The 17,933-nt window shown below is 49.1% G+C and overlaps 1 protein-coding gene across 9 annotated transcripts in view; it reads left to right on the forward strand.

Moving 5' to 3' along the window:
- Positions 1 to 17,933, forward strand: part of ntng2b (netrin g2b) — a 40,707-nt gene that overhangs the window by 17,976 nt on the left and 4,798 nt on the right. For 3 of the 9 annotated variants that reach the window (XM_055513374.1, XM_055513375.1, XM_055513376.1), the window contains exons 4-19: positions 5,780 to 5,952; positions 7,313 to 7,342; positions 10,740 to 10,823; positions 12,278 to 12,532; positions 14,432 to 14,536; positions 14,800 to 14,910; positions 15,063 to 15,179; positions 15,378 to 15,476; positions 15,656 to 15,754; positions 15,841 to 15,903; positions 16,024 to 16,113; positions 16,236 to 16,307; positions 16,454 to 16,540; positions 17,007 to 17,099; positions 17,185 to 17,301; positions 17,528 to 17,602. In XM_055513374.1, the coding sequence (XP_055369349.1) occupies positions 5,780 to 5,952; positions 7,313 to 7,342; positions 10,740 to 10,823; positions 12,278 to 12,532; positions 14,432 to 14,536; positions 14,800 to 14,910; positions 15,063 to 15,179; positions 15,378 to 15,476; positions 15,656 to 15,754; positions 15,841 to 15,903; positions 16,024 to 16,113; positions 16,236 to 16,307; positions 16,454 to 16,540; positions 17,007 to 17,099; positions 17,185 to 17,301; positions 17,528 to 17,602 (1,670 nt within the window). Of the gene's footprint in view, positions 1 to 5,779; positions 5,953 to 7,312; positions 7,343 to 10,739; positions 10,824 to 12,277; positions 12,533 to 14,431; positions 14,537 to 14,799; positions 14,911 to 15,062; positions 15,180 to 15,377; positions 15,477 to 15,655; positions 15,904 to 16,023; positions 16,114 to 16,235; positions 16,308 to 16,453; positions 16,541 to 17,006; positions 17,100 to 17,184; positions 17,302 to 17,399; positions 17,603 to 17,933 lie in introns of those variants that run through there. The other 6 variants (XM_055513380.1, XM_055513382.1, XM_055513377.1 and 3 more) reach the window with 6 other exon arrangements.

The following is a 17,933-nucleotide window of genomic DNA, read 5'->3' on the forward strand; positions in this document are numbered from 1 at the left end:
AGACTTCAACGTTTTGTGGTTTTTTTCCACTAGATGACACACATAAGCGACATAAACATCCTCCAAAGCTCCACCATCACCCCTTAGGGTCTGTGGGGAGCGGCATGACAGGAAGAACCTCCCATCCAACTCCATATTGTGCCAGAGTTTCTTCCTCTTCATCACTTTTTTATTCCTCTCATTGCCTCATTTCGCTTTATTTCCACTGCCTCCTCTGCTCATATCTTTAATAGGATGTATAATAACGCTCCCCTCAGAGTCTCGCCCAATTTCCTCTCTCCCCAGGTGTTACCCTTAGCTGTAATGTTCATTAAAACGCGTTCAGCAGCAGTAAAGATTCTGTAGGGAGGTTAAGCTACAATTTCCAAGTGCAGTTGCGCGGCTACGCTGCGATCTCAGGGCAATCAGGGCCGCGCCGAGCGAGGTCGGACTCTCTCCAGAAGTCTTAGGATGCAGCGACATGGCTGCTCTGCAAAGAACAGCGTCAGCCGTTCTGCATCATTCATGCAGCATGATGCGGCATGAATATCCCCGTGCTGGCGTGCAGAGTCCTAAATTACCTCCCGCCAAGTGCCCAACGCTGGGGATGAATTAATGCGGGTCAGACATCACAGTGGTCAGCGACCTTTGACGCTGCTTCTCATGAGGAACACTTATAACACACTAATAAACAAAGAAGGAATGATAAACAAAGATATTAAAATGTGCGGCATTCATTTCAGCACGTCATGAGTCCACCGTACAGAACCCACACCGGAATGGCTCCATCATATAAATCTGAGGTCTGGGTCTGGGAACAGACCGTACCCAGCCTCCATTATTTAGTCATCTGCTGGTGTGCGGACTTCAGACAGCAGGTACCGAGTCGGCCCGCTTCCGTTTGCATGGCCCGAGCCGACCAATCAGAGGCTGCTCTCAGGTCTGAGCACCGGCTAGAAAGGCACGCAGTAGCCATTTACTGTATCCTGTGTAAATTATTCAGTCTCATACAACCCCCTCTCTCTCTCTCTCTCTCTCGCTGCCTCCACCAATCTGCAGTGCATGATACAAAAGTAAAGGACACACTTTTTAACTTTTCAGTGCAAGATGTGCTAATGAATTATCCCATGTACAAACCAGGGAGGTCACATATCTTCACATACGCACGCACACACGCACACACACACACACACACACACACACACACACACACACACACACACACACACACACACACACACATACACACACACAAACACGCGCACACACACACACACACGCACACACACACACACACACACACACTCTACAAATACAGGGTGTGGATTTCAAAGACAATCAAGGTCATTCCTAAGCGGTGAATAATTTAAGATGCCTTTTTGCCGGACACTTCCCTCTGCTTTTCAATGCCCCAACATCTAGTGACCTCTTTATACGGAACATATTTAGTCAATGCATATGTCAAAATAGAAAAAAAGGGGATATCCCAAATACGCAGTCACGTAAGCTCATCCCGCGCTCTATTAGACGCTCCAGTTGAAAGTCTCTTTTTCCTCAGATGGATTTTGGAATATGCCCAAAAAAAAAAAAGAAACCAGAACGGGAGAACGAGTGAAAGAACTGAGGCCAAAAATGTATCTAAAGCATTTGTGGTCTTTTGCTGAGATAATGATGGATAATGAGCTTGAGTGGAATGATTCATTAACCAAAGTAATCGGTTCTGTTATGACAACACGAGAGCATGACGGAGATGTGTGAAGAAACTGTTGTGGTTATAAAAAGAGGCACGGTGTAATTCCTGCTCACCACATGATTGCAGAGGAGGTCAGTTATAGATTACCTGTTTAATCTGAAGGGAGACAGAGAGAGAGAGAGAGAGAGAGAGGGAGAGGGAGGATGGATGGTCGAGAGAGGGAAAGGAAGGTGAGGTGGGGCAGGGATGAGAGGCACCGTCTGAACAGACTCATGCTCTTCCACGGGAGGCTGCACTCGAGGAAAATCGATCCTCTCCCTTCACAGAAAGAAATTTATGAAGCTGGAACATAAATGCAGTCATGTCCAATTAGCCGCTCCGAATTTACGAGGCGAGGCGGCGGGGGAAGTGGGAGGGAATGCAGTGATAAAGACTTCAGCAGAAGCCAATAAGCCGTGCTGCTGATCAATGATCCCGGCTCCGCGTTACTCCCACTCCTCACCCGGCCGCCTCCCGCCGCGCTTGGGACGCCCTCCACCAACCACGTCTGAACCTGTGGATATATTTCATGAATATTCTTCAGTCTAACTTTTGCCTGTTCTTCCTCTATGTGTATTGGATGTTTCACAAATCTCTAGAATATGAAATTTAAAATTGTTTCCACATGAACTGATGATTAAGTTGCTCAATGTGACATAATTGGGGAAATTAATTAATCAGTCAGCCATGGGTCGGGTGTGAAGTCGCTCTCTGTCTCCCACCGAAGCGCTGACACCCGCTCTGCTGTTGCTTTGGTGCCTCGTGCAGCTGGTTGTGCGCTCTGTGATACTGAAGGCGAGCGCCGATGGAACGGAGCGCCGAGGAGGGGGAGACGGAGGCCCCCCGCTGGGCCGGGGCCGCATCCACGCGGCCTGTCATGGCGGGTTAGCGGGCGTCCTCCTGCTCCTCCTCAGTGGCTCGCCGCTGTAACTTGGAGAGGAGAGCAGACTGTCAGGGCTTTGACACCGCGGCCCCACTCCCTGACTGCTCAGCCGCCCACATCCACCCCCCCCCCCCCCCCCATATTTTCTCCTCTCCCCAATTCTCTCAGACATGTCCACAGCCCAATTTACACAATGCACTCCTCAGTGAGCAACAGCGAAAGAGCAGTGGAGAAGCCGCGGACACGAGGGGGAAGAGAAGAAGAACGGGGGATGGAATAGAGAGGAGCAATAGACGAGAACAAAGATGGAAAGTGGGAATGGGAATAAAAAAATACAGTGGGTGGAGACGGCAAAACACTGAATAAGAAAGAGAGTGATAGCTGTGTCCCCCAAGAGGAGCGAGTCTGGAGTAGAGTGAGGAGACACATAAAGCCCCATTAACGGCTGCTTCCAGCTGCTTCCTCAGGCTCCGCCACCACATGACTCCCCCTTGATGTTTGTTTATCTTTCTTCTTATTTATCCCCCTAATTGCCGCGTCGTATCGTCGTATCATTAAATACACAGGGCTGACAGGACTTCACACGCAGACAGACCGGGAGGAGGATAACGGACGGACAAGTGTGCGTGGACGCGCGAGCCGACAGTTAGCGCGTCTCCCTGGCAGGTTAGAATAATATTATTTGTAAGACGCGGGCAGATTATACACACATGACGTTATCATCTAGTCCACGAAGGATGATCCAATTCCTACTGTCTCGCAAGTTTTACATTAAATATAACCGCTGGCTTGTGTGCGATTCTGCCGACGCTACGGTGGGAGAGGATGTTAGCTTGTGTGTAGCCGATGCTAACAGGAAGCTAGCATCATGCCTAAGATCTGGCATTCCCTTTGTTTTATTGACATGCTTCAATGGACACTGGTGCAGAATCACCACCTGTTGGTCAGGGGACCGGTACCACGCGGAAGTGGTACCACACCAGCCAACACACTAACACCTGAACCAACACCTTGGCCCATAATTACAGCAGCTAATTAAAAGGCCACCTTGTGTTTGTGGTGTCTCGTGTAGCTTTTTTTCTTGCCCTTCCTCATCGTCTCCCTCACTCGCCCCCCCTGTCTCTCCCTCTCTAAGCAAATGGAGGGCGGTGGCGATGGATCCAGCTGTCCCGTCTTAACTTCCCCTCAGCTCAGAGCCGCCGCTCCCACGTTGATGGCTGCGCAGCGAAGGCGGACATCTTGCACATTAACATATGATTGTGCCCATGTATTATTTGTGTGTGGAGGGAGTGACAAGGAGGATCGGGGAGAAATCCCAGCGCAGGCTGTCATTCGAAACGGAGACAGAGAGAGAGAGAGAGAGAGAGAGAGAGAGAGAGAGCGAGAGCGGGAGACGCGGCGCGAGAGAGTGGGAGTGTCACGTCATTCATGCGGAAGCGGAGCGCGGCTGGAGGTTCTCGTCCAGGGCGGGACTGTGTGACAGGAGTCAAAGGGACGCAGTGTCCATAAAGTAAACCAGCGAGACGGCACGACTCAGAACACTGCTTAATAATTCAATTAACAAAGAGTTTGTGAGCAGAGGCCCGCTCTGTCAAGGTGATTGCCAAGATGGCGGACGCTTCGTCTAAGACGCGAGCGGCGCAGAAGCGCACTGTATCCGGAAAAACACTCCGTTCTTCAGTATTGATTTTAAGCTACAACTTCTAAATGCTGCACTCGGCGGCGCTTCCACTTTCGAGATCAGACAGATGAGATTTATCACCAAAGAGGCGGGGGATGAGACGCCGCGATATGTTTGGCGCTGTCACTCACTCAGCGCGGGCATTAGTCACGGCGCCCCTGCGCCTCTGATCTGACGTCTGTCAGCGGCAAACGCACTCCGCCCCCCCGAATCGCGCCACGCGCGGCCACACACCCGCCTCGCTCCGCGTGCGCTCGCGCCGCGGAAGAGAGATGTTCAATTTCCCTCCGCGCTAAGTGGACAGCTCGCGTCCTTCAGCGGAGCAGGCGGCAAAACAAGGCCTTGTCGGTGGATGGATTCCGCTGCCACGTCCTGTCAGCGCGTGCAGGTGATCAGAGAGAGATGCCGGTAATTTATGGGGCCGAACGCAACAATGCGAGACACAACTCACCGTGATGGACCGCACGCGCTGGGTTTCTTTTTTTTTTTTTTTTTGAACATCGCAGCACATTTTTCACCGTTTCGGTCCTTATTCTGCACGTCATGCTGTGAAATTATGGTTTGGGATGATAGGCTGACACACACCCAAAAAAAGAAAAGCGCAGATTAATGTGAGGAAGCAGTCATCTCGCCAGAATACAGAGGGCATTCTTTGAATATTTGATGCGGACGGATAGCTGTTCACTCCAGTGGAACAAACAGGATTGGAGTCCGGCCGCTCATCTGGAAAAGGCTGTAATTTAAAGTTGTAGCCGCCGAACGTCCTTAAGATTCCTCATTTCCTTCGCAACCTCTGGATCAGCACCTGGGTCCTGCTCTCCAGACACCAATGGGTTTACACCATCACAGACCCAAGCAGCATTATTTTACATTCAGGCATTGAACGTTTTACTAACAAATGTAAAAAAAAAAATACTGTCGTTAATTTAAATATAAAAAGACACAAAATGACACCAGGACTAGTTCATGAGCAAAACGCAACCGATGACTGTATCGACCCGTGATTCACGTTCGTTACGTGTATATTGTAAACTGCCAGTAAAATCCAATGGCACTGAATCAGATGCTCTGGCAGTCGTACAAACTGCACTGGCGCAAATCAGAATAGAAACGGCTGCAGTAGCTTTGCCAGAAACCGGAATATGAGGCGGGAAATTTAGGTTTTTTTAGCATTGTAAAGTTATTTAAAGTAGCTGTGGGGTTTTTCTTTCGACGGAGCCAATTAATCAACGCGGCACGCAGGATTTCAAGGTGTGTGATGAACGCATGCCACCACACGTGCTGTGAAGTATGAAGGTGCACGCAGGCAGAAAACCTGCTCCTTGGTTCTAGAAGCATCGCCGTTAGAACTACAGCAGGCGTGTGATTACAACTCAGCCCAAACGCGCGCACACATCACACATCGCACCGCTCTTCTGATGTGTCGACCGCTTTCTCTCACGCTCTCTCTCTCTCTCTCTCTCTCTCTCTCTCTCTCTCTCTCTCTCTCTTTTTCCATTTAAAGGTGTAAGTGTAACCTCCACGCCTCCCAGTGCCTGCTGCAGGACGGAAACCTCCAGTGCCAGTGCGAGCACAACACCACGGGGCAGGACTGCCAGCGCTGCAGGAAGGGCTTCAAAGCCAAGTCCTGGAAGGCCGGTTCCTACCTGCCGGCGCCCAACGGAACCCCCAACACCTGTAGGTACCCCCGCGTTCCGCCACCTCATCAATCTAGCACTCTCAGTTAGACGCAACACTGCTGATTCAGTCCATTGTGCCGGCCTGCGCTGCACTAATACGCACCAACACAGGGAAAGCACCTGGATGCTTTAATCAGGAAGTAATAAAATTCACCTTCCGACACCTCTAAGATTCACCAATTAACATGCTGCGCTCCTTCTGGTTGTCTAGCAACTGCTTTAGCGCCCAGAATTGGCAGTCAGTAGCGGCTTTTAGGCTTTTTTTTCTGTACAGATTAAACAAATGAGATATAATTTGTTAAATGTTGACCTTTAGAGGTGGAGGCAGATGGATTTTTCTGCCGTTTCGCCTTGATTTCAGTTCAGGTAAGCAGCTGTAATATATATTATCTCACGTAATTAACCCAATAAGAACATTTCCAAGTCTCTAATATTAAATTACTATCAGGGCCGTTTTCTCATAGAGGCCGTACATCTCAGCATCGTACTACATTCTCCATTGAAAAGCAGGATCGAGCTGCGTGGCCGGTTTAGAGACGAAGGTCCGAGCCGTGGTCACCTCGGTCCAGGCATCAGATGAGAGCTGAGAAACAACAGGGGAGTGTGTGCGGGGAAATCCTCTTGGAGAGTGCAGCCAGCTACAGTAGCTAGCCGTGATGAAATAATAATCTAGGGCAGCCCCTCCCCACCCTGCTCCTTTCAAAGCAACACACACACACACACACACACACACACACACACACACCTGTACCTGCGCTCACGTTGCAGTGAATGGCTCCATTGTCAGCTTTTTTTTTTTTTTTGTTCCATCTTGCTGTATTTTTTTTTCCGCACCCCACTTTTAATGGCACCGAACACACACCTTCAGATCCCATCGCCACCCTTTTAAAGCCCCGGATCCCATTAGCGGAATTTAAAAATTTAAATGTTTGCAACATGCTACACAAAATGGCCATGGCTCACGGAACAGCGCGGTCTCTGCAGATCGCATCGTGCACGCCAAGTTGAGCCAACTATAAATACAATCCGGGAAAATATGCAAGGGGGGGGGGGGGGTTGGTGATGGTTTCGATTCAAGTGCAGGAAAGCGATGGTGCTCTCCTGAAACATGCATGTATAATGAGGGCCCTTGATGTGAGGCTTTGGGAGGAGCTACAGGTGCACTGGGAGCAATGGTGCAGACAGTAATTACTCCACAACGTGGAGAGCTGGTCTACAACAAGCCCTTATTTTGCACAACAGCTCTCGAGCCTCCGCCGCCATCTGAGTCTGATGAACGAGGCAGAGTCAAGTCTTTAGGCAAATTGAATGCATAAATAAACAAGATCTCATCTCCCCCCTTTCTTATTCTCTTTCAGGTACAATTGCTGGTTCGCCCTCCGGTTCCAGTAAGTAATAATGCAAAACAAAGCGTTGGAGGTGGTATTGCAGCCTCCCTTCCCCGTCTTGTCTCGCTCCCATGCTTTGAGTTTTAACCTCATCGCTCGCCTTCTTTGCATCTCCTCACCCCCCCCCTCTCCTGTGATGTTCAGCTGGCTCTCCAGTCAGTCGTTTTTCTTTCCCCGTGTCTCTTCTGTCAGCGCTGCCGCTCGGGCCCCGTGCGCTTCATTATTAATAGACCTCTCTGTCGCCATGTCTTTTCATCACAGCGCATCACACTAACCTGCACAGGAGGAATTATTCCACAGTTCTGCTTTCCTTATGTAGGCTAAAGACAGCGGCGGTGATGGATTGAGCAGGCGATAGGAGAGCGTTGTCTCAGAGCGGCCGGTGGACGGTGAGAGTGATGTGGGCATATGTTACTGTGTTGTAATGCAGTGTGATTCCGGGCGAGGAGCTCGGGGAGACAGGAATAAAAGGGAATTTGATTAGGGATTCTCTCTGTGGAGAGGCTCTCAGCCTCCGAGCTGTTAGACAGAAACGATCGGCAAAGTGGCAACATCAGCCCTGACAGCAGTGGGCTTCTGTACACGCGGCCCCGACAGGAAGGGGCTGACGCTTGGACAGACAGAGCAACCGGACCGCGCTGCAGAGGCCCGCGTTAGCTGCGGTCCTCTACCCATCATGCATCTGATGCATCAGACGGACGCTAACGAGCCGACTGCGGCTTGGCGGCTCCCACAGTCTCAGTGTGCGTCTTAACTAAGACCCGGCAGCCAGAACATGGAGTTCACCTGAGACGTCGACTCCCACTGAGTCAGTGAAGGAGGTGGCGCGCGTCCACCTGCACCACACCACTACTTTGCAATCTGCTGTAAGGTCCACAAGGATCACGTGCATCTTCACATGCAGATGGGCTGAAATACTGTTGATTTGATCATTTCATAAAAGAAAACTTTTAGAACTATGTGACTGCAAAGACACAGAATTGTACTTGGCTTTGGGTATTTGTATTATTGAGTACTTCTGTAAGTACTGGGAAAATCAGTACCAGCAGCAGAGGAACATGGACTTACTGTACGCTTGTTGGTCTGTGAATGTGCTTGTGTGTGTGTTTTTTTTTCTGAATTCATACATAATTCAAGCTGCAACTTACTGCAGCTCTTATGATGAACAGTGGCTGTTTCCATGTCTTAAAGTCAGAGCGGAGCTGTCCGGTCTTCAGAGTGCACGGCCGATCGGACTTTCTTTGTTCTGACCGAGTGAGTCGACGCAGCCCGGATGGCTGTGACCAGAACCTGTCAGGTGCTTGGAGGTACAGAACCAAACGGTGGCCCCCGGAAACCCGGCGCACGCTCATCCTAAATTTAAACCCGCCGTCTGAGGCAGCGGGCCTCTCACGGTCCAGCAGACAGGCACTCAGGACGCGGGAGGAGCGCGGACCTCGGCACCGGCACCGCGTCGTCAGACGTCGGTTTTGTCTGAAGGAAATCCATTAGTGCTCGTCGGCCAGCGCAGCACTTTTGTTGTTTGGCTGACATCAGTAGGAAAGTCAAAGAATTCACTGATTAGCTGTGACTTAGCTGACAGAAGCTTTAACTGTGTGCAAGCGGAACTACAATCCCCTGTAAGCTCTTTCAAGCTGCTGTGAAGGACACAAACATCACGTTGTTTACATATTCTACATCTGTAAACAACTATCAATGCTATTTTATTATTATTATCCACATTGTTGTTTTATTTTGTAGTAAATGTATACATTTAGGTTATTTAAATACCAGTATGATCCTACAGTAGGAAATGTAATTTGTTCCATATTTAGGGCAGTCTTGTCCAACCAGCAGTAGTAAAACATAAACACGCTCAGTTAGATGCATTATAAGCTATAATTATATAAAATGAACTCAGATCTATGCCAGTAATGTAATCAGTCCCATGATCATCATCGATTCTGACCCTGCTGCGAGCGAACGCTTGTGTTGTGTTAGTCTGCTTGTGTGTGTGTGTGTGTGTGTGTGTGTGTGTGTGTGTGTGTGTGTGTGTGTGTGTGTGTGTGTGTGTGTGTGTGTGTGTGTGTGTGGATTCATGGTGCATACGGTGCGGTTCAGTGAGACACATAAATCATCCCGGGCCCCTCCGTTTCCTCCCAGGGATTTGAGGTCGGAGGTGACTGTCTCACCTAACATCCTCCACTACTGTTGGTACATGCACACACACGCACTCGTACAGGCTTTAATGTTATTGTGCGGCTGAAGGTCCCGAGACTTTACATTCACAGAAGTGGCCTGGAATTCAGTAATAATACCTATTAGGAATTTATTTATTGGGATGATTTTACACCAAGATTGATAACCAGCTGTTGCCCAAACAGATGTTACAGTACCGATGGCCTAGACAGCACGTCATAGCACAGCGCACTGTTACTGTACGTCCCTGTCCCATTTAAGTCAGTGAGCATGCTCAGATGGGGATTAGCGATGTATTGGCAGGAGAGTGTGATCCACAGAGCCTGCAGCCCATTGGTCAGCCGGACAGATGGACGTGCGGCGATGGGGGGAGGAGGTCGGAGAGACTAAGTCCTAAAACCCAGTTGTTCATCTGCCGATCCCGTCGCCGTGACCCCACATGACCCTACATCGTCTTTTCATTCGAAATCACATCCCCGTGTTGTAGAGGAGACGCTAATGCGGCACCAGCAGTCACACAATCGCACACTCGGACAAACAAATGCACAAAATCACACACACACTGCTGCCGCGCTACCGCAATCCTGTCTGCGCCGCCATCATCTCACTCACATCTACTGAAATCCTTGGATTATTACAATAAAAAAAAAACGAACTTGGCTTTGGACTCAGAAAGATTGGATCATGTCTGGAACCCCATGTGACACATTAATACCTCCCATGCTGTCACTCATCCACGGCGATTAGTTGTCACAGCAAACGCTGACCGGTCCCGACTCGCAATGGCTTCGTTAGCGTTAGAGCGAACTCAACGGCGCGCGCCGCGATAATAAACGGTGGGAATGCTGCGACTGACAGGAGGCATTAGGCAGCGTCGTTAGCAATCCTCTGCCTTTATTAATACAGGCCACAAATCATCTAATTATGCGTAAATGCGTTTGCGACGAAGTCATCTCGAAATGTGTTCCAGCGGCGGCTGCGCACGAACAGACACCGTGAGCCCACTTAAGCCTGTGTGTGTGTGTGTGTGTGTGTGTGTGTGTGTGTGTGTGTGTGTGTGTGTGTGTGTGTGTGTGTGTGTGTGTGTGTGTGTGTGTGTGTGTGTGTGTGGACATGGGTCATTACGTAATAAACCGGCTTATATGGATGGCGCTGTGTCACGGCTGGCATTAACGCTCAGGCCTTGCGCTCCCCTCTTTATTTATTTCTCCACACACAGAGTCGGGCGCCCCGGGTGGCTCAGTTTCTGGATTTGGACAAACACTTTTCAGTACTTTTAATCCCGGCGCTGATCTAAGAGAAGGTAGGCCCAGCGTTGTGCCTCGTGCTACTTAGTCGCTTCCAGAATAGAGAGCTACAGGAGCCTGACGCTTAAAAATGATGCCAACTCCTCTTCATGAGGCGAAGCTCAATAACCCTGATCCACTCCTATAGTCCAGATGCTCTCCCCTGCGAGCCCCCCCCATTAGTTCACAACTGCCCTTACCTGTAGTGGGAAAGGACATGAACTTAGATCTGATTTCTTTTATGACTATGGAATTAGTTTTATCACTTTTTCAAAACATGTCATAAAAATTGTTACGGCGGCTGCTGTGGGTTTTACGGCGCAGCTTTGATTTATGTTTATGTGTTTGGTAGCAGTAAACCAAATGAATCAGATCCTGTGAATAGGGATCCAGCAAATCTTTGTTTCTGTACTACACGCGTAATGATGCTGCAGAAATCACACGCCCTGCAGCCAAAGCAGCCCAGTGTCCAGCATTACAATTATCCCATATTCCCTCATTAACTTACTAGTGAATGAAAATGCAACTAACAAACTGTTTTGGATTCACTCTGGGAGAAAACACAGTGGTGCCTAAACTCTGATGATGCTAAAGCTGCTGCCTGACTAATTGATTCATGTCCAAATCCTTATGAACATCATCCAAAGGGCCTGTTTCCAGCGGTGCTAATGTTAATACGACATAAATTTAACAAACACACGCTGTCACTGAAACCCAGAACTAATGTCTGCTGATAATAGGTCAAATTCCAATATTCACTTACATCAAAAATGGTCACATCTGTGGTCAATTTTATGTGTGGATTTAAAAACAAAAGGACGTTTCTTTGCAAATTGTCTGAGCAGCGACTCTATTGTACAGTATTTAATTGAGTCACTGCTGCTGGAAGGTGCAAAACGAACATTTCTATTATCCGTCAGTGTCATTTCTCAGATTGCGGCCGGAGTGTGTGCAAACACATGCAGACGTTCGTACACAGCTCCGCAAGTGTAAAGCAGAGTAATGCCGTTTGACAAACACTGTGTGATTTCATTTTACAACCATATTAACAATAGTCGCACCTTTAACTGTCAGCGCGTTTCTCAGACACAAGACAATGTTCCAGTAGTGAAAGGGTTGTGGAACAGCTTTAGAGTTCACCCTCTCAGCAGTGCGAAATCACACTTTCATGTTGCGTTCTCGCACTCGTCGTGCGTATTTTCCTAACGGAGTGAGGACATTTTGGCTGGAACGCACAACTTCCGTGTGTGCGCGCAGAACGCTAGGTTCTCTGGATAAACAATCTGAGGCAGCATCTCTTATGCTAATGCCTGTGCTGGCTCATTCCTCCCCGCATTTACATTCTCTGATGCAACACACACTAGAGCTTCACCAGCACAAGCCAGAGTTGCGGAGAGTTCAACCCCAGATCCTTGTTTTCGCGTGGGATCCGACGCGCTTCCTGCTGTAACGCGGGTTCTCCCTTCTGCAGCGTTCTCTCCATCGCAGGAGCTCAGACTTTTCCTGGCACCAGGGGAGTTCACACACGCAGAATCCCTTTCCCAACATTCCCAGCTGGCTCACAGGGTCCCGAAGGAGCCCGCACTCCATTCGGCTGCCGATCGCCATCTCCCCCATTCGCTCCCATTAGAGGCCGTCCTCCATTCCCAGACTGGGGTTGACCATCAGACAAGCGAGTTTAACGCCGAGGAAAAACACTCAGGGCCGAGACACAGTGAGAGCGAAGGTAAGCCACACCCAGAGCTGTAGATGACAGTAGATACAGACAAAATCCAGTGATCTAATTTAGAAAGAGGAGATTGTTTTCATTTCCAGGCAACGTGATGATTTTCCTGTTGTGGCATTGAAATGGACAATTTCCAAGAGGTGAAAGTCACTAACGCGCTCTTATACGCAAGCTATCGTGGTTTTATATTGTACCGAGCATCATGTTGCATGTCCGAGCGGCTCATTCGATTTAGATAGCGACGGTGAAATGCAGTTATTGCGGGCGAGCAGCCGACCGGCGGCGGTGGAGGTGAAAGTCTGAGTTCACCCCGCGTTGTCTTTGCATCATTCGGAGGCGCTGCGCGGATCGGGGGGGGGGGGGGGGTGGCGGCCCCGGGATCAGAGCAACGAAAAGATCTGAGGACCCGAACGGAAAGTCAGAGTCAGACCCAGAGCAGCTGCCAATATTTAACCTCCGTTTGCGCAGGCCGTAGAAAAACAAAGCGCAAAGCCATGAAGCTGTGATAAAATATTGATCAAGGTCATTTTCTGCTGGTTTGTGGGGAGTCAGAGGAGTCCTACGTCGCAGTCATGGGGGATAAAAGCTGGACAGGTTTACACACATAGAAGGTGGGAACCCCAATGTGTCTGATGTCAGACAATTTGGGCTGACCTGATTGAGATTAATGCCAAGAATCACTCCGACCCCCAAGGCAGCAGGGGCTGCTGAGATTAAATGCGCCCGTGCTCGCCTACATCAGCCACAGCCGAGGTCCCAGTCAGCCGGAACACTCACCGCTTGACAGATGTGCGACGCAGAGTCGGACAGCGGAGGTGGAGACGGGCGGGATGCGCTGATGGGGTGTAATGGCGGCGTGATGCTAGTGGCGTGAAATGATACAGGGCGCTGTGGGGAACAGCTGCCCACGTCCCGATCAGCCTCAGGGAGGAGGTGAGGGATGAGGGGGAGGGAGTGGCCCCGAAGTCGTACAACAGGAGATGCATTATCGCCTGTGCACAAATACCTCAAGAGGAGGCGCAGATGGAAGCATGCAGCACTGGAGTCTCATGAGCACTGTCTCCACGCGTCACTGTGACGTTTCGTTTTACTGATTTGTGCGTTTTAAAGAATTCGGGCTGAGCTAAACTAGTTTCGCGTGTCACCTCCTTTTCATGCTCGTGTTCAGTACAGCCCCTAAACCCCGAAGCAAGGGATCTTGGGAACGACATAAAGCCTCTTGAGGAAGTGGAACATACAAAGAAAAAGAGAACAGACAGGAAAAAAAAAAACACATGAGCCGGAGACAATTAAAAATGTAGCACCAGCGAGATGTTTGTGCAAAGTCGTCTCCAGTAGGTGTATTGATAAATGTTTTGTGCGAGTGAGGACAATACATAACAAACACGCGCACCCATGAGGAGACGTCCTGTAATATAACTATAAAAGTCTATAGCACCTGATGAATATTCATACGTCGAAGGGAGAGATTAAGGAAAAAAAGAGCAGAGTACGGGAGGGAACAAAGAAACGAGCACATGCGAGGGAAATGGAAATTTTTCATGACATTCCGATTAAAAGGAAGCACATGTCACTTCTTTCACCCCCAAAAAGGGAAAGTGCAGTGATGAAGGAGTTTCTCAAGCCTCTCTGACTCTCACAGCTCTTTCCCAAGCCCAGGGCTGAGGCCCCTGATGGGGCAATCCACTATCTGACAGAAAGTGAAAGGAAGAGAAAGGGAAAACAAGGTCTCGGAGGAAGGCAGACGGGAGTAGAAAGAAAGGCAGGCAGGCGGTAGCAGTAATCTTTACGCAGCGCATGGCTGCCTAATTATACCCTTCCAACTGTTGGCTGCAGAGGAAAGAGCATGTTAAATAGCTTCAACTATTCCCTCTCCCTGTCCTGTTCGTAACCGTCAAGCCTTCGTTGCGTCTGAGGATGGCGTGCGAGGCACCCACCGCCATCAGACCTCATCTGAACATAGAGGGGAGACGGGGGAGGAGGAAAAGCAGGCCGAACCCACAGGTATCTCACAAGTGGCAGCGATCTCATCATGTATCTTGCATCTTTGATCAGTGTCATAATGATGTATGATGTTTTCTCCGATATGGGCCGTAGTTTATTATTGGTGCAGGACATAAACCATTAGCAGGACTTAAACATATATGTTTACAGTGAAACTAATGATACTAGGCCTGAGGAGCAAAAGCATGGATGTAAAGGATCATTTAGAGAAAAAAAATATTCTTAGGCAGTCCCAGTAAGATGCTTCTACTTCCTGCTCAAAGCCAGTTGTGGTGTTTCAGCGTCCCATAAGTCTGAGCAGCGTGTGCTTCAGAGTCAAGACCACGAAACATCTGAGCGCCAGGGGGAAAGAGAAGAGGAGGAACAGAGCCACGGTATCTGTGTTACATTTACTGCAGGATGGGTGGACGGGTGTGAATCTGTAGCTGCACAGTAGTTAGAAGTAGCTCTAGAACTGGAAAACCGAAGTCTATTAATGTTGTTCGGATCTTGGTGAAAATCTAAAACGAAACACGCTGGGTTTCAGTTTCTCACATGTCTGAGGGACACGTGCATGAGACCCACGTCCACAAAACAAGACCTTCATCTGAGCACGAGAGGGAAACGGAGCAGGAGGATCAGAAAGGCAGGAACGAGAGGAAAGGTACCGATGGTGGATATAGTTGTACAGTAGCAACACTAGTACTCACATTTATAAACTGTGTGTATAGAAACCAGATGATACAGTACGTTTGCACAGGTTGCTGCCTTTGGTTTACCTGTAGTCATGGCAACTTGGACCGTTCGTATTATCCCTAAACATTTTTACTTTGCGTTTTCAAACCCAACTGTGGCCTTTCAGTTCCCCATCAGCTCGAAGGACGCGTGCATGAGGCTCACGGCCACGAAATCCACTCATCTGAGCGTATGGAGGAGAGACAGAGAAACACTGGGCTAACAGGTATCTGTGGTAGATGTAGTGGATGCCATTTACACCAGTCATGGAGCAGGAAATCAGCATCAGATTAACACTTCCCAACAAGCTAAACATGGCCTTTTAAAGTCTATGGAGCTTCACCTAGAAACAGAAGTAGACACTGAACCTTGCTCATTATGTCAACGGCAATTGTGCCTTTTCAGCCTCCCACGGGTTGAAAGAGCCTCTGCATGAGATTCATGGCCACAAAGCAACGACCTCATCTGAGCACGAGCAGAATGAAAGGAATGCTGAAACCACAGGTACCGTTTTAGCTGCAGTGGAGCCGCGGGTGAACGGTTTAAGTGGAGGCTTCGGTACAGGTTGGTTTGTGTTTGTGCCGTTTCAGTTCCTCACACGTCTGAGCGACACGCCGACGGGCATCATGGCCGCACAAGTGAGGAGCATGAAGGTATTTTACTGTACATTCAGTGCTCATGACGGGTATTTTCTTTAAAAAAGTCATCAAACTAGAGATTCTGTTGTTTTTTTGGTTTCTCATTGTCAAATTCATGATAACTGTGGTATTTAGTTGCCCACAAGTCTGAGGGACACGAGAGTCGTGGCCACAAAACCCCAAAATCTGGACGAGGAGAGGAAGAGGAGGAAAAACAGAGGACAGGTAGTTCTACCAGAGCAAGTGATTTCTGCACACTTATAAAACAAACTTCAGCACATCAAACCTCCTGGAAAGTGAAAGCGGCGAATTCCTATCAACTTTTCTGCTTATGTTGTTTTTGTCAGCCTACCATAAGCCTGAGGAGCATGTAGATGAGATTCATGCCCACAAAACAGGCACCTCAGCGGAGCACAGCGGTGAGGAGCACAAAGAGCGGAGAGGTGTTTGTTTTATGCGGCGCGTAGAAGTAGCTGCGCCGGAGCTTTTAGGATCGAAACTACGCCGTAGACAAAAGATTCGAGTCGAAACGTAGCGAATGCAAACACGGCGTTGCTCGTTTCAGTGCCCCCCGAGCCTGAGGAACACGGGACTCATCACAAAACAACAGCCTCGCGTGAACACGGGGAGGAGATGCACGGAGAAAGAGAAGGTAGTGGTTCATACGTAGTGTAACAGTCAGAGACGCCTGCTACAGTAGAGCTGGGAAATACTACAGTTGCTGTTGAATATGCAGTGGAAAAAGGTTCCTCCTGAGAGGAGCTTGGCAAGTCTGAAGTAGTAAACTGGGTCAATATAAACGGCGGGAATACATCTAAAGCAACGAATAATGGGCCTGTCGCTAAACCTATAGAGGAAGGTCTAAATTTGTCGCCAAAGCTGCCGTCATATTTATGTGAGGCGCTCGGAGGCTGAAGGATGAGCAAACACAAGATGAACTGATTAGATTAAGATGGCCAGAGGTTCAAAGAAGCTGATCTGGAATCAGATCTGAGCCGCTTTTATTCCGTCTGAGCTCGTGGATGAACTGATTTCACTATTAATTTGGATAAATAGTCCAAACAACATAAAATGGAGCCCCTGATGTCATTTTTTGTGTCGTTGTTGTGGGGTTTCAGTCCCTCACGCGCCCAAGGAACACGTCCACGAGAGTCACGGCCACAAAACAACCTCATCTCAGCACGGAGCGGAAAGGCACACGCGCAGGAAAGGTACCGCTTCCACACGCGAGAGGCGGCGCGAAGCGCAGCTCCCATCGCTTTTCTGCTCGGGTTGTCGTTTAATTGCGGTGTTTAGTCTCCCACAGTATTAAAGGATACAAACATGGAACTCATGGCCACAAAACCACAGCCTCATCGAAGCATGGGAAGGAAGGGGAGGAGGAGGAAAGGGAGGGACACGCTCAAAAACAAGGTACGGGTGGAGCTAGTGGTAGATCATGTAGATCAGCAGTTCCCTCCTCTCTGTAGATACTCATGTCATAATCATTTTTGACCAACTGTATGAAGCAGATGAGCCCTCCGTCCTCCGTGCTTGACCTTGCCTCCCCCGTAGGACTGATAGTCGCCCCCCACGCTGCCCTCGCTAGTGAAAGATGCGCCGATGACTCTCAAAAACGAGCGCTCCTTTATCCCTCAAGGGCTTTTGAAGCTCTTGATCTCAGGGGAGCCCCAGGCCAGACAGTTGTTTGGGATCATCTACGATGATTTCAAAGGTAAGAGACCAGCGCGTGACGTGGCGGCGAGGAGCCGGGAGGTGGAGGGGGGGGCTTGTATCGGTGCTCAGATCAGAGCCTTAGAAAACTATTTATCAAAAATGCCGAAAGTAGAAAATCTGTGGAAAAATTCCTTTCATTTAACTTTTTTTGGTGATTTTCATTCTGCTCATTATTCCCTCCTGTGCGTCTGTGCCTCCATCGTGGTTTTGTTTGCTTCATGTGCATGATCAAGGTGAGTACAGTGCAGTCATTTTCACACAAAACTCACGTATGACCGTCACACAACTGCCCACGCTCACATTTCACAACGGACGCTCAGCGGCCAATA

This window comes from Betta splendens, chromosome 12 (assembly GCF_900634795.4).
Source record: "Betta splendens chromosome 12, fBetSpl5.4, whole genome shotgun sequence".
In the NCBI taxonomy this organism is placed as follows: domain Eukaryota; kingdom Metazoa; phylum Chordata; class Actinopteri; order Anabantiformes; family Osphronemidae; genus Betta; species Betta splendens.